At 38.5% G+C, this 14,544-nt stretch overlaps 1 protein-coding gene across 1 annotated transcript in view; it reads left to right on the plus strand.

Annotated features, from left to right (window-relative positions):
- LOC101830902 overlaps positions 1-5,464 on the plus strand; it is a 51,864-nt gene extending 46,400 nt beyond the window's left edge. Inside the window, exons 5-7 of the mRNA XM_040744348.1 lie at positions 3,753-3,835; positions 4,419-4,557; positions 5,305-5,464. Coding sequence (XP_040600282.1) covers positions 3,753-3,835; positions 4,419-4,557; positions 5,305-5,427 — 345 coding nt within the window. The 3' untranslated portion in view covers positions 5,428-5,464. The remainder of the gene's footprint in view (positions 1-3,752; positions 3,836-4,418; positions 4,558-5,304) is intronic.
- The last annotated feature ends 9,080 nt before the right edge of the window (positions 5,465-14,544 follow it).

Below are 14,544 nucleotides of genomic sequence, written 5' to 3' on the forward strand. Positions count from 1 at the left end.
ATTTACACAATGGAGTACTACTCAGCAGAAAAAATTGGAATCTTGAAATTCACAGGCAAATGGATGGCACTTAAAGAAACCATCCTGTGTCAGGTAATCCAGTAGCAAAAAGACACACATGCTATGTACTCACTCATATATGGGTTTTATACATGCAGCAGGGGATTGCCAGCCTACAATCCACACTGCCAGAGAGGCTTTGAAGCAGGGAAGACCCTAAGAGAAATATGCATGGTAACCCAGAGAAGGGGAAGGAGATAGGAATTCCTGAGTGGATTGGGAGCATGCAGGAGGGGAAAGGGGGTTGGGAGAAAGAGGAGGGGAGAAGAGGAGGAGAGAGGATGAAATATGGGAGCAGGAAGATTGACTTGGGGGGGAAGAATAGAGTAGAGCAGGATGAGAGATACCATAATAGTGGGAACCATTGTAGGTTGGTGGAAAGATCTGGCACTAGTGAGATTTCCAGAGATCTACAAAGATGACACAAACTGGCAATCTAAGCAATAGTGGAGAGGCTACCTCAAATGCCCTTCCCCAATAATGAGATTGATAACTACCTTATATGCCATCCTAGAGCCTTCATCCAGTGACTGATGGAAGCAGAGGCAGGCACCTACAGCTAAACACTGGACTGAACTGCTGTAACCCAGTTGGAGAGAGGGAGGAGTGATGAGCAAAGGGGTTAAGGCTGGGTGGGTGAAACCCACAGAGACAGCTGACCTGAACACGGGGGGGGGGGGAGCTCATGGACTCCTGACTCATTGCTGAGCAGCCTGCATGAGACTGATCCAGACCCCCTGAACGTGGGTGTCAGTGAGGAGGTCTCAGCAATCTTTGCGGCCTGTGGTAGTAACTCAGTATTTATCCTTGGCATAGGAATGGACTTTGGAAGCCCATTCCATGTGAAGGGATGCTCTCTCAGCCTGGACACATGGGAGATGACCTAGGTCCTGCCCCAGCTGATATGACAGACTTTGGGGATCCCCCATGGAGGGCCTCACCCTTCCTGGGGAGTGGAGGGGGGAAATGGAGTGCAGAGCAGGCCAGGAGGGGAGGGAGAGGGAGCTGGGGTTGACATATGAAGCAGGTTTGTTTCTTATTTAAATAAAAATAAATAAAAAACCAAAACAAGATACTCAGATCTTGTCCTCTCCAAGATGCCGTGTTCTCCTGCTTCCAGATATTACTATCATATCTGTGGGCTGTATTATGTAAAAATTGAGAAACATCACTGACATTTAGAAGCAGAAAAAAATCAGGACAGCTTGTTTACCTATGACTTTCAGTAGATAGGCTCCTAGTCAGGCTGTTCTAGTTAGGTTAGATGTACCTCCATATCTCCAAGCACATGATTATTTGCCTCTTCATAATGAGTTTCACTTTTAAAATTTCTTTAAGATGGTGTTAATACTCTGATTATTTACTTAAATGTTTGGTCTGGTGACTTTTGTACTCTGGTACACTGATAGATTTCCCCCACATGGATTTCTCTTTGTTATTTAAAGTGTGGGCCATGGATTGCTTCTTGATATACTGAAGAAACGCATATCCTATTCTCTCTGCATCAACATGTATGCAAAACAATCAATCCACAATGCTGAATATGGTGTTTCAACTTTTTTCTGAAATATGATATAAAAGAAATGTTTTTCATGGAGAAATTTAACCCGCATTTTTCATACTTCTGGATTATGTGAAGAGTTTCAGCTTTGGTACAACTACTGTTAGACTTCAAAGCAGAGTGACTACATTTCTTATACCAGCTTATTATTTTCCTGGAATCATTAATAGCTTTATCATTACCATAAGTTTTCTGGTGAGAAATAGATGGCACTGACTATTAGTTATTAATCCTGGAAAAGAATGTCTTTACTAACTTTCTGGTGATATTTTTTGATGTCCAAGTGCATATAAGAGCGGTTGCCACAATCTTATCATTGGCACCATTACTACCACCCAAAAGGCTTGAGTTTAAAAAAATGTAATCTTACTATCTCAGTTTCTCTCTTGCTTTATAAATTATTCTATGTATCTTTACTTTCAAGTCTAAAGTGCTTTGCTGTATCTCCTTCTTGGAATAAGGCAAGGTGTGAATTAATGAATTTAAATTAATCCAATGACTGGCGTGATGGCTCAGTGATTAAGAGCACTGGCTGCTCTTTCAGAGGATTTGCGTTTGATTCCCAAGACGCATGTGACAGCTCACAACCATTTGTACCTCCAGTTCCAGGGCATTTGACACCCTTGCTGGCCTGCATGGACTCTACACACATGTGATGCACAAATGTATGTACAGGCAAAAATCGCTAATACACATAAATATTTAAAAATTAAAATAGGCCAAAAATGGACAAGTAAGAAGTGCATATGGGTACAATAATTCTACATCTTTAGGCATCATAACGCTTTCATTATGAATCTAAAGCATTCACATTACTGAATCTAAAGAATCTTCATTTATGACCTTGAGTCCAAACTTTTACCACAAGAAATGCACTATGGCCTCTTCCCTAATAGAGGAAAAGTCATGAGTCAAATGATTTAAGTTCACCATGAGAAGAAAGAGTCCCCTTTTAAGACAGGAGACTTGAATACCCTGACATGCCTGATTCTGCTCTTTGTGAGATCAGAGAGTAAATGAGAAATGTTATGGATGTAAGCTCATCTTTCTGACCAAGGTTCATCAGAGTCTTTTCAGGGGGTATGACCTTCCTTTTGGTTTCAGCATTGCATTTTATTTCTTCCTGAGGATGTTTTTGAAGCCAAAACAGAAAAAAAGCCAGGAGACAGAAAAGAAAATTTTAAACAATGAAGGAAAAATACAGGGTCAGTCTCATTCTTCTTTGTCCGTAGGCCTTTTCAAATGAAATTTCACCTCTTTCTTATCTCTAATGTTATGATTCATCTAAGACTCTTTACCCCTCTAGGATGGTTGTTCATAAGACCTGAAACTTATCGATGGATCATCTTATATATTTCACATCATTTAACCATTTCAATGTCAAAGTACTATCTGAAGCTTTTCATTGTCAAATTAATTGTATAAAATGGCTATGTCAAGTTATCATTGACTTTGAAATGACTGGCTAAAGAGCCACAACACAATGTTGTACCTGCATGCATAGCATCTGTGCTTAAAAGAATAGGTTCTATATAGACTTGCAATCACTTTTACACCTCACATCTTTACTTAAATGTGAATATCTTACTTCAAAAACAATAGTGTTACAATTCAGTCCTTGTGCATGTATTTGGAGTATTTTGGTTTTTATCAATTGATTTACAAGGATTGTCTTTTTCTTAAAAATTCATTACAGTATTCTGTAGCTGTCTGATGCTGTATTCAACTGAAATTTTCTCTCCTCGAGGTATTGTCAGCTGTGTATTATCTATGAAGTTTTTCACATTATGACAGTTGAAAGATGGTCTTAAATTCAATCTTTGGTTAAATGCAGTACTTAATGCTTAGATTGTGCCTGAAGTGTAACTCCCATTTACACATCTTCAGAATACCATTTTCTATCACTAGATGGGTGACAGACAGATGATAGTTAGGAGATAGCTATATTAATAGACTCTTGCCAAGTTCTTTTACTTTCGTTCAATTGTCATGTAGTAGGAAGTAGCTTAGAACCATCACGATACATACATGTTAGCATGGAGATGCAATGTGAGCAACTATACACTGTATTTTACATTTCTTTAAAATCATGACTAACCTTTTTTTTCTTCTTACAAACATCTCTGTGTAGAATCCTTGGAATCTATCCCACAACGAAGCTTTTTCCAGAATTTCTTTTTCTCCATCATCACAATTATCCAGAACGAATTCCAAGTAAGTTATCTATACTATAAATGGGAAGTGAAAGGTAAAAAGTGCAAATACTGAAAAAGAAAGTCAAGAGTGTTTCATTTGGAAACAATTTATTTGGACAGTTTAAACTTGTATATTCTTTTACTTTTTGGTGAAGGCAAAGCTGCAGAGACAAGCAGACATAAAACACTGTTTTCAACTCTGCATATCTATATAATGGTATTTTGTCAGCAAAAGATAGCTCATTAGCGTATTTCCTGAGGAAAATCTCAGAAGTGATCAATATTAAACTGTAGAGCTTTTAATTAAAAGCTGTCCTTCCAGTTTAAGCATCACAGTTGCGTAGGCATTCTGAGAAAGAACATGGGGAGTATTCCCTATCAAGCCTCTAGTTTTTATAATATAATTAAAAGAAAAATGGTTCAGTGCTTTCTAGCTTATGAATACACCATTACTTCATTGTGCCTCTTATTTCAATCTAATGAATTCTGCATGACCTCATTTCATATAGAATATAGTCATGATAACCTATTGCATTATAATACTTTAACAACATGTGTATGTTTCATATTTTGAAATATTCTATTTTTTATTTTTAAAATAGCTGTATTGCTCAAGAAGTCAAAGAAGGTACTCTTTACAACTATCCAGCTCAAAACTGGGATGTCTCTCTGGGACCAACTAAGCCTGTTGTAAACTATGGGAGCAATTATTTATCAACCACACAGATGAAGCCAACCTTTGTATGTAAAATCATTTCAATTTCTGTTTATGGTCATCATCATCATAATTCCAGTACAGATGACATAGTGAACATTGGCATTCATTATGCTAAAATGTTAAAACAAAATCAGTTCAGATATAGGGTTAGAAAGTTGACTTTAAATGAATTGCTATACCTACTATTTCAGTAAATAGGATGGGTAAATGGGAGTCAAAGATAGAGAATACATAATATATAATAGGTAGTAATGTATATAGAAATAAATGTATATAGAAATAAATGTAACATGTTTTATTAATTTTTATACTAAATTTATATATAAAATATTTACATTTGCAATCATTAGAAAGGAGATTTGGAACCAATGAGAACTGATTAAATGCTAGGAAACCATCTCAGGGATGTACTAATATTCATCTTGTACAGTAAGATAATGAATGTTGGGACTATAATATCACAAAACTACATGTTTTTCTTACATGCATATCATCCAGCAATGTTTGTTTCTTACTGTAGTGAAGAGATTCTGGATTGCACAGCATCTGAGGCAGTTTAGAAGAATTATTGTACATGTATTTAATAGCTATTTAAAAGCAGCTAACATTAATTATTTTAAATAATTATGAACTTGTAATAGCAACTAAACAGTTTTCTAAAATGACATATAATACATGCCTAATTTTCTAATACATTGGCATATGTAAGCAAGATTAGGTATTCCATTAAATGTCATGCAATTACTTTGATATTTTTAACTTCCTTGCAGGATGTTTCCACATCTGGACCTCTGAGAGCAAACTATACTCCAAAAGAAAAGAAATACTCAGCTTATAAAGAACTAGAAAACCCTTATAAAATAGGCCGTGCACACATAAAATCTGGCTATTAATTTTCCCACAGAAAAAATAAATGTTTGTGTAAATCTATGTATCATTTTGATAGCATTGTTATTATAGTCTAAGAAAATACTAAAATATGATTCATATTCTCTAAATACTTTCCCCCTATAATTCTGCTAATTCTCCTTATGCCTTGAATTTTTTCTTTGATGCCCCCTCATGATGACCATAAGGAAAAACTTTCATTTCGTCTATCAAATTTCATTAATTCAGCAGGTTACAGACATCATTGTATCCAAAATTTGTCACATTGTTTGGGTGTTAATTTATGAATATTTTAGTATGCTCAGTGAAATGCATAGAAGATCGGTTGCAAACTGTTTATAAACAGTAGTGATGTGTAAAGGCACCTGCTGCCAATCCTGATGAACTGAGTTCAAACCCCCAAGATTGATGGCATAAAGAAGAAAGTACAGATCAGGCATTGGTGGTGCATGCCTTTAATTCCAGCACTCAGGAGGCAGAGGCAGGCGGATCTCTGTGAGTTTGAGGCCAGCCTGGTCTACAGAGCTAGTTCCAGAACAGCTTCCAAAACAATACAGAGAAACCCTGTCTCAAACAAAGAAGAAAATACAACGGATGACACCAACTGGCAAGCTAAACAATAGTGGAGAGACCAAATCAAATGCCTATTCCTGATAGTGAACTTGATGTCTATAACCATCCTGGAGCCTTCATCCAGTGACTGATGGAAGCAGAGGGAAACACCCACAGTTAAATACTGAACAGAACCCAAGGAACCCAGCGACAGAGAGAGAGAGAGGAGCAGAGCAAATTGGCAAAGAACAGGCTGGCAAAACCAGCAGAGACAGCTGAACTGAACAGGGGAGAGCTCTTGGACCCCAGACCAACAGCTGGGAGGCCAGCATGGGACCGATCCAGACCCGCTGAATGTGAGAGTCAATGAGGAGGCCTGGGCTACCTATGGGGTCCTGAGCAGTGGATCAGTGTTTATCCCTCGAATACTAACAGACATCGTGTGTCCATAACACAAAGAGGGATTCTCTCTCTGCCTGGACTCTTAGGGAAGCGCCTGGACCCTACCCTGAATCAAATGGTAGACTCTAGATATCCCCTATGTGGAAGGAATTGGCGATAGGGTGGGAGGATGGGGGGGATGGTGGGGGGTGTGGAGGAGGGGAGGGAGAGGGTACTAGGATTGACATGTAAAACTAGCTACTTAAAATAAAAAATGTTGAAAAAAAAGAAGAAAATACAGATGAGGTGGGGAGGGAGGAAGAGCTAACCTAAACAAAAGGTGTATGAAAATATCACATGAAAAGTACTACCTCGTTAAAAGGGTGAGAGAAAGGGAATCCTGCAGTGGTGGATAATACTGCTCCTAAAAGCCATGATTTTTAAGCAAAAATTCCAGTGTTAGCTGTAAAATACTACCTTATGAGATGTTTGTCAGGGAGGCGTCAGAGGTCCCCCTAAGCATAATACAGGCTCCTGGCATTCCTCTTGGTTGCCACCAGAAGCAAGTTGGATAAGAAACCGTTGCTGAAGTCACCACACACCCTGATTTCATGACACAGAGAAATCAAGCTGGAAATGAGATAGGGATTTCTTTCCTGCTGTTAGTTGTCATAGGCCTGAAAAGTGGTATGTTGGCCACTGGGATAATGAAAGCTTCAATGATCTCACTCATCGATGAACACTGCAAGCTACAAAACCAACCTGCCAGATAAGGAATGTCAACTGATACACTAGTGGCACAATTGTTTTGGGACTAACCAACAAATCTCTGGGTTTTTAAAATATTTTTTTTTATTTTTAAATTTAAATTAGAAACAAGGTTGTTTCACATGTCAATTCCAGGTCCCTCTCCATTTCCCTCCCCTCCTTCTGTGCCCTCCCACCAACTCCCTCAATATTCCCTCATTTCCCCAGGGAAGGTGAAGCCCTCCATGGGGGTGTCCATAGTCTGTCATTTCATCCAGGGCAGGGCTTAGAACGTCCCCCAAGAGTTCAGGGTGAGAGTGCATCTTTCACTGTTGGATGGGAGTCCAAAGTCCATTTGAATACCCAGGATAAATACTGATCTACTACCCAAAGCTCAATAGATTACCTAGGACTCCTCACTGACACCCACATTCAGGGGGTCTTGATCAGTCCCATGCTGGATTCCCAGGCTGATGCCTGGGATTCAAGAGCTAACCCTTGTCAGGTCAGCTGTTTCTGGGAGTTAAACCAGAGCAGTCTTAATCCCTTTGGTCATCAGTCCTCCCTCTCTGTCACTGAATTTCTTGAGTTCAGCTCAGTGCTTTGCCGTGAGAGTCTGCCTCTGTTTCCATCAGCCACTGAATGAAGGTTCTGTTTCCCAGACTCTCTGGCCATGGTATTGTAGGCTGGCACTCCCCAGATCTATGTCTAAAATCCATATATGAGAGAGTACATGCCATGTTTCTCTTTTTGTGACTGGGTTACCTCACTCAGGATGGTTTCTTATAGTGCCTTCCATATACCTGCGAATTTCAGGATTCCATTGTTTTTTCTTCTGAATAGTAAGTACTCCATTGTATAAATGTACCACATTTTCTCTATCCACTCTTCGGTTGAGGGGCATCTAGGTTGCTTCCAAGTCCTGGCTATTACAAATAATGCTGCTATGAACATAGTGGAACAGACATCCTTGTTGTAGGAATGGGCATGTTTTTGATATATGCCTAAGAGTGGAGTTGCTGGGTCTTGTGGTAGGTTTATTCCCATTTTTCTGAGGAATCTCCATACTGATTTCCAAAGTGCCTGTACAAGTTGGCACTGACACCAGCAGTAGAGAAGTGTTCCCCTTTCACCACAGCCTCTCCAGCATAAATTGTCATTGGTGTTTTTGATTTTAGCCATTCTGACAGGAGTGAGATGGTATCTTAAGTGCGTCTCAGCCATTTTAGACTCCTCTATTGAAAATTCTCTAGTTCTGTAGCCCATTTTTTGATTGGATCCTTTGGTGTTTTGGAGACTTGCTTCTTGAGTTCTTTGTAAATTTTGGAGATCAGCCCTCTGTCAGATGTGGGGTTAGTGAATATTTTTCCCATTATGTGGGCTGCCTTTTTGCTGACTGTGTCTTTTGCCTTACAGAAGCTTCTCAGTTTCAGGAGGTCCCATTTATTAATTGTTGATCTCACTGTCTGTGCTACTGGTGTTATGTTCAGGAAGCTGTCTCCTATACCAATTCTTTCAAGGGTACCGACCACTTTTTCTTCTAAGAGGTTCAGTGTGGCTGGATTTACGTTGAGGTATTTAATCCATTTGGACTTAAGTTTTGTGCATGGCGATAGACATGGATCCATGCACATTCGTCTACATGCCAGCATCCAGTTATGCCAGCACCATTTGTTGAAGATGATTTCTTTTTTCCATTGTATATCTTTAGCTTCTTTGTCAAAGATCAGATGTTCATACATGTGTGGGATAATATCAGGGTTTTCAATTTGATTACATTGGTCTACCTGTCTATTTTTCTGCCTATACCAAGCTGTTTTCAGGACTATAACTCTATAATAGATCTTTAAGTCAGGGATGGTGATGCTTCTGGATGTTGCCTTGTTGAACAGGGTTGCTTTGGCTATCCTGGGTCTTTTGTTTTTCCATACAAATTTGATTATTGTTCTTTCAAGGTCTGTGAATAATTGTGCTGGTATTTTAATGGGGATTGCACTCAATCTGTAGATTGCTCTTGGCAGTATTGCTATTTTTACTACATTGACCCTACCTATCCAAGAGCATGGGCTTCTTTAATTTCTTTCTTTAAAGACTCAAAGTTCTTCTGTTACAGGTCTTTCACTTGTTTGGTTAGCATTGCCCCAAGGTATTTTATGTTGTTCGTGGCAATTGTAAAGGGTGATGTTTCTCTGATTTCTTTCTCAGCCCTTTTATCATCTGTTTATAGTAGGGCTACTGATTTTCTTGAGTTGATCTTGTAGCCTGACACTTTGCTGAAGGTGTTAATCAGCTGTACGAGTTCCTTGGTAGAGTTCTTTGAGTCATTTATGTAAGCTATCATATCATCTGCAAATACTGAAAGTTTGACCTCTTCCTTTCCAATTAGTATCCCCTTGAACTCCTTTTGTTGTCGTATGTCTCTGGCTAGAACTTCAAGTACAATATTGAAAAGGTATTGAGAGAATGGACAGCCGTGTCTTGTTCCTGATTTTAGCGGAATTGCGTTGAGTTTCTGTCCATTTAGTTTGATGTTGGCTGTTGGTTTACTGTATATAGCTTTTATTATGTTTAAGTATGTTCCTGTTATCCCAGATCTCTCCAAGGCCTTTATCATGAAGGGGTGTTGGATTTTGTCAAAGGCTTTTTCTGCATCTAGTGAGATGATCATGTGATTTTTATTTTTCAGCTTGTTTTTATGGTGGATTACATTGATGGATTTTCGTATGTTGAACCATCCTTGCATCCCTGGGATGAAACCTACTGGATCTTGGTGAATGATTATTTTGATGTGTTCTTGGATCCAATTTGCCAGTATTTTATTGAGTATTTTTGCATCAATGTTCATGAGGGATATTGGTCTGAAGTTCTCTTTCTTAGTTGTGTCTTTGTGTGGCTTTGGGAATCAAGAGTTTGCCAAAGATCCTTCTGCTTCTATTGCATGGAATATTTTGAGAAGAATTGGTATAAGATGTTGTTTGAATTTCTGGGAGAATTCTGCACTGAGGCCATCTGGACCTGGGCTTTTTTTTGGTTGGCAGACTTTTGATGACTGCTACTATTTCTATAGGGGTTATAGGTCTATTTACATTGCTTATCTGTTCTTGATTTAATTTTGGCAAGTGATAGCTATCCAGGAAGGCATCCATTTCCTTTAAATTTTCAAATTTTGTGGAGTACAGGTTTTCAAAGTATGATCTGATGATTCTCTGAATTTCCTCAGAGTCCGTTGTTATGTCACCTTTTCATTTCTGATTTTGTTAATTTGTATGTTCACACCCTGCTGTTCGGTAAGTTTGGACAAAGGTTTGTCTATCTTGTTGAACTTTCAAAGAACCAACTCTTCATTGCATTGATTCTTTGTGTTGTTTTCTGAGTTTTTACTTTATTGATTTCAGCCCTCTGATTATTTCCTGGCATCTACTCCTCCTGGGGGAGTTTGCTTCTTTGTGTTCTAGAGCTTTCAGCTGTGCTGATAATTTTCTAGTATACCTATTCTCCAGTTTCTTCATGTGGGCACTTAGTGCTATGAACTTCCCCCGTAGCAATGCTTTCAAAGTGTCCCATAGGTTTGTGTATGTTGTGTCTTCATTCTCATTGAATTCTAGGAAGTCTTTAATTTCTTTTTTTTATTTCTTCTTTGACCCAGGAATGGTGCAGTTGTGCATTATTCAATTTTCATGAGTTTGTAGGGTTTTTGCAATTTGTGTTGTTGTTGAATTCTAATTTTAACACATGGTGGTCTGATAAGATACTTTGAGTTATTCCCTTTTGTTGTACCTTTTTAAGTTTGATATTTTGCCAAGTATGAGCTCGATTTTTTTCCTCTGGATTTATATGAGGCTTGATCCACAAGAAATAATCCCTCCTTATTACTTTAAACCCAATACAAATTTTCATGGATCAGATCCCAAGATTGAACTTACTATTATCATTTAGCTAAATTGTCAAGGCTTAAAGCTATCTATGCTTATATTCATAGTCAAATGCTACTCTTAGCCTTAACCAGAAAAGCTCTTTGAGGGTGAATAGAAAGTTACTTGGGTACTCAAGGAGGGGGGATTAAGTGATGGTTGAATTTCAGCCATAAACATGCATTTAAATAATCTCTTCTAAGCTTGAAGGACCATTGTGGAAGACGGAGCAGAAATAAATGTAAGAACGGGATGACAAAAGCAGAAAGTAAAATGCTGCCTTGTGGGCAGGATATACTCAATGTGATCATATTTCACTTATGGCCAGCTGCAATGGTCTTGAACAAGACCAGGCCAAGTTAGGGACAGACTCATGTGGTCTTACCTCTCCCTGCTCAATTATTGGCTACTGAATGGTTTGCGGGGGTGGGGGTGGGGAAGATAATAATGTCTTCAGTTACATAAGTACTGATGAGCTCATCAGGCTCAAAATGGCTAGCTCCTAACTCATAGTCACTAAGATTAACCCACTTAAGCTCAGCAAATCATAATGAAAACAAATATATGAGAAGCCACTAAGATGACTTATTAAGGTGCTTACTACTGATAACTGATGACTAGAGTTCAATTCCAAAGACCAATGTGATGGAAGGAGAGAATTAAATCCTGCAAGTTGTCCTCTGGCTTCCTAGCAGGATGTATAAGACACTACCCTCAGCTGGGCGGTGGTGGCACAAGCCTTTAATCCCAGCACTCGGGAGGCAGAGGCAGGCAGATCTCTGTGATTTTGAGGCCGGGCTGGACCGATAGCCTCCAAAACAATACAGAGAAAACCCTGTCTCGTAAAAACCGAAAAAAAACCAAAAAACAAAAAGACACCACCCCCATGAACAATAAATAAAAATAAATGGAATAAAATATATGAATGGGGTAAAAAGACATGCAAGAAGTGGTATATGGCAAATGTAGATGAAAAGTTCAGAGAATGTTGGGTGCATCAGTAATAAGAATGCATTATATATATATATATGTTTGTCACAGAACAAATTTAATAAAAGTTACTCAAAATTTTAAAAATGAGTAATTTATATGATAAAAATTGTAGTGAAATATCATAATAAATTAGATAACTATTTGAAGTATAAAATTTTTGCATAAATTAATTTCTGAAAATAAACATACAATTGCCATGTGGTTTCTGCAAAATGAATAGTAAAAAGAAGAATCCCAAAATCTGGGCTCCTCTTTCCTGTACTTCCCTCTCTCCCAAGCTAACTCTTTTGGAAATACCCTCCCAAGAGCAGCCACAGGTGTGTCATCTAGGTGCTTTTAAAAACCAGTCATATTGACAGTGAAGATCAAATGTTGCAATTCTACCCCTTTTCAACTTGACAACTAAACATATCACTTTTTTAAAAAATCATACTTCTTCACCCCTTGTTTCCATAGTCTTGAACATTTTCAGTTCTGTTTAAAATTTAAAAATCCAGAGGTCACACTGGTGCCAGATCTGTCTTCTACCCTATGATTCCTTCTTCCCCCTATTATACCCTCCACTAAACCTTCCTTTTCCCCCATGACCTCTAGAGATCTAAAGAGAAGCCACCAACTGGCAAGCTAAGCAATAGTGTAGAGATCACCTCGAATGACCATTTCTGATAATGAACTTGATGTCTATAACCATCCTGGAGCCTTCATCCAGTGACTGATGGAAGCAGAGGCAAACACCCACAGTTAAACACTGAACTGAACCCATGGAACCCAGTGACAGAGAGAGAGGAGCGATGAGCAAATTGGCAAAGAATGGGCTGGCAAAACCAGCAGAGACAGCTGATCTGAACAGGGGAGAGCTCTTGGACCCCAGACCGACAGTGAGGAGGCCAGCATGGGACTGATCCAGACCCCCTGAATGTGAGAGTCAGTGAGGAGGCCTGGGCAACCTATGGGGCCCTGGGCAGTGGACCAGTGTTTATCCCTGGCATACAAACAGACATTGTGTGTCCATAACACAAACAGGGATGCCCTCTCAGCCTGGACTCTTAGGGGAGTTCCTGGACCCTGCCCTGAGTGAAATGACAGACTCTAGATATCCCCTATGTGGAAGGAAGTGGCGATAGGGTGGGAGGCTTGGGAGGATGGTGGGGGAGTGCGGGAGGAGGGGAGGGAGAGGGAACTGGGATTGACATGTGAAACAAGCTATTTAATATTAAAATAATAAAAAAGAAAAAAATTTTAAAAACCAAGACTTATACAAGTAACATACAGATTGATAATAGTATAATGATGTTATATTATATATAACATATATAATAATTATATTATGCACAATTATATATTGTATATCATATGGTATATAATATTATATTACATATAACACTTAATTTTATTATAATACAGTATACACTATATTATATTAATTATATATTAAATACATAATTATATATTAAATATATTATGCATAATACTACACTTATGATACATATAATATATATTTCTAAGTATATTTTCATATTGATTAAAATGTAAATATATCTCAATATACACATATATATCACACCTATATAAAAATAAATAATGAAAACGAGTCCATGAATTTGTAAGAGAGCAAGGAGGGATATATGGGAACGTTTGAGTGGAGGTAAGGGAAGGGTGAAATGAAATAATTTTGTATAATTTAAAAATTAAAGAAATGGTTTTTAAAAAATGCATGTCTTATCTAGTACTCAACATTGTTTCTTAACTGTCAGCCCCAAAGAGGAAGTTACATAGTTCTAATACACAATTGTACAAACTAACCATTGCTATTCCAAATGAAAAGAAGGAAACCAGACCCAAGCAAGAGTGAAAACAAGGAGGAAAAAAATGCTAAATCCTGTAACTCCATGCCCATGTCATCTTAGGCTTGTGATCAGATTTTCTGGGCTTCAAAGGGCTTAGGTGGCTCAGTTTCTGCAGCTGTGCTTTCCAAGGCACACATAGACTCTCTCTTGAACTGGCTTTATTCTATGTCATCAGCATTTCTCAGTGGGACCTCCAATATATGGCATTTCCAACATCCTGAGGTCTCCATTACAACTTAGATCACCTTCACACAGTTGCCTTTCAAGGTTTCCCCTGTAGAGAATCAGATCTTGCTACATGTTGTCTGATTTTACTGTCTTTCTGTAACTGTTCTGTGACTTTGCTATGCCATAAATTTTGCTTCTTTTATTCCTGCAGTACCACATGGATGACGATGCCAAGTCCCACTGCCATCTCTTGATGGATCTCATTCTCTTTAGTCCACAGGTGTGTTAGCTTCTGTGAGCCGACCACGGGGAGACACTTGATTGGTTAGGAAACTTCTTTCCGGAAGGGTTTGCCTTCAGTAGAGTTTTCTATTTTGGCTTAAGCACTTTCCTTTCAAATGAACATATGTTTTTGCAGAATGTAGCCTTTAATATGTGGTGCCTTGCCTTCAGGACACTTTTCCTCTTAGTACAAAACATCAACTTTCTCTTTTACGATTTTCTCCTTAACTAAATCTCTTTA

The sequence above is a fragment of the Mesocricetus auratus genome, unplaced genomic scaffold, assembly GCF_017639785.1.
Source record: "Mesocricetus auratus isolate SY011 unplaced genomic scaffold, BCM_Maur_2.0 Super-Scaffold_100003, whole genome shotgun sequence".
Taxonomy (NCBI): Eukaryota; Metazoa; Chordata; class Mammalia; order Rodentia; family Cricetidae; genus Mesocricetus; species Mesocricetus auratus.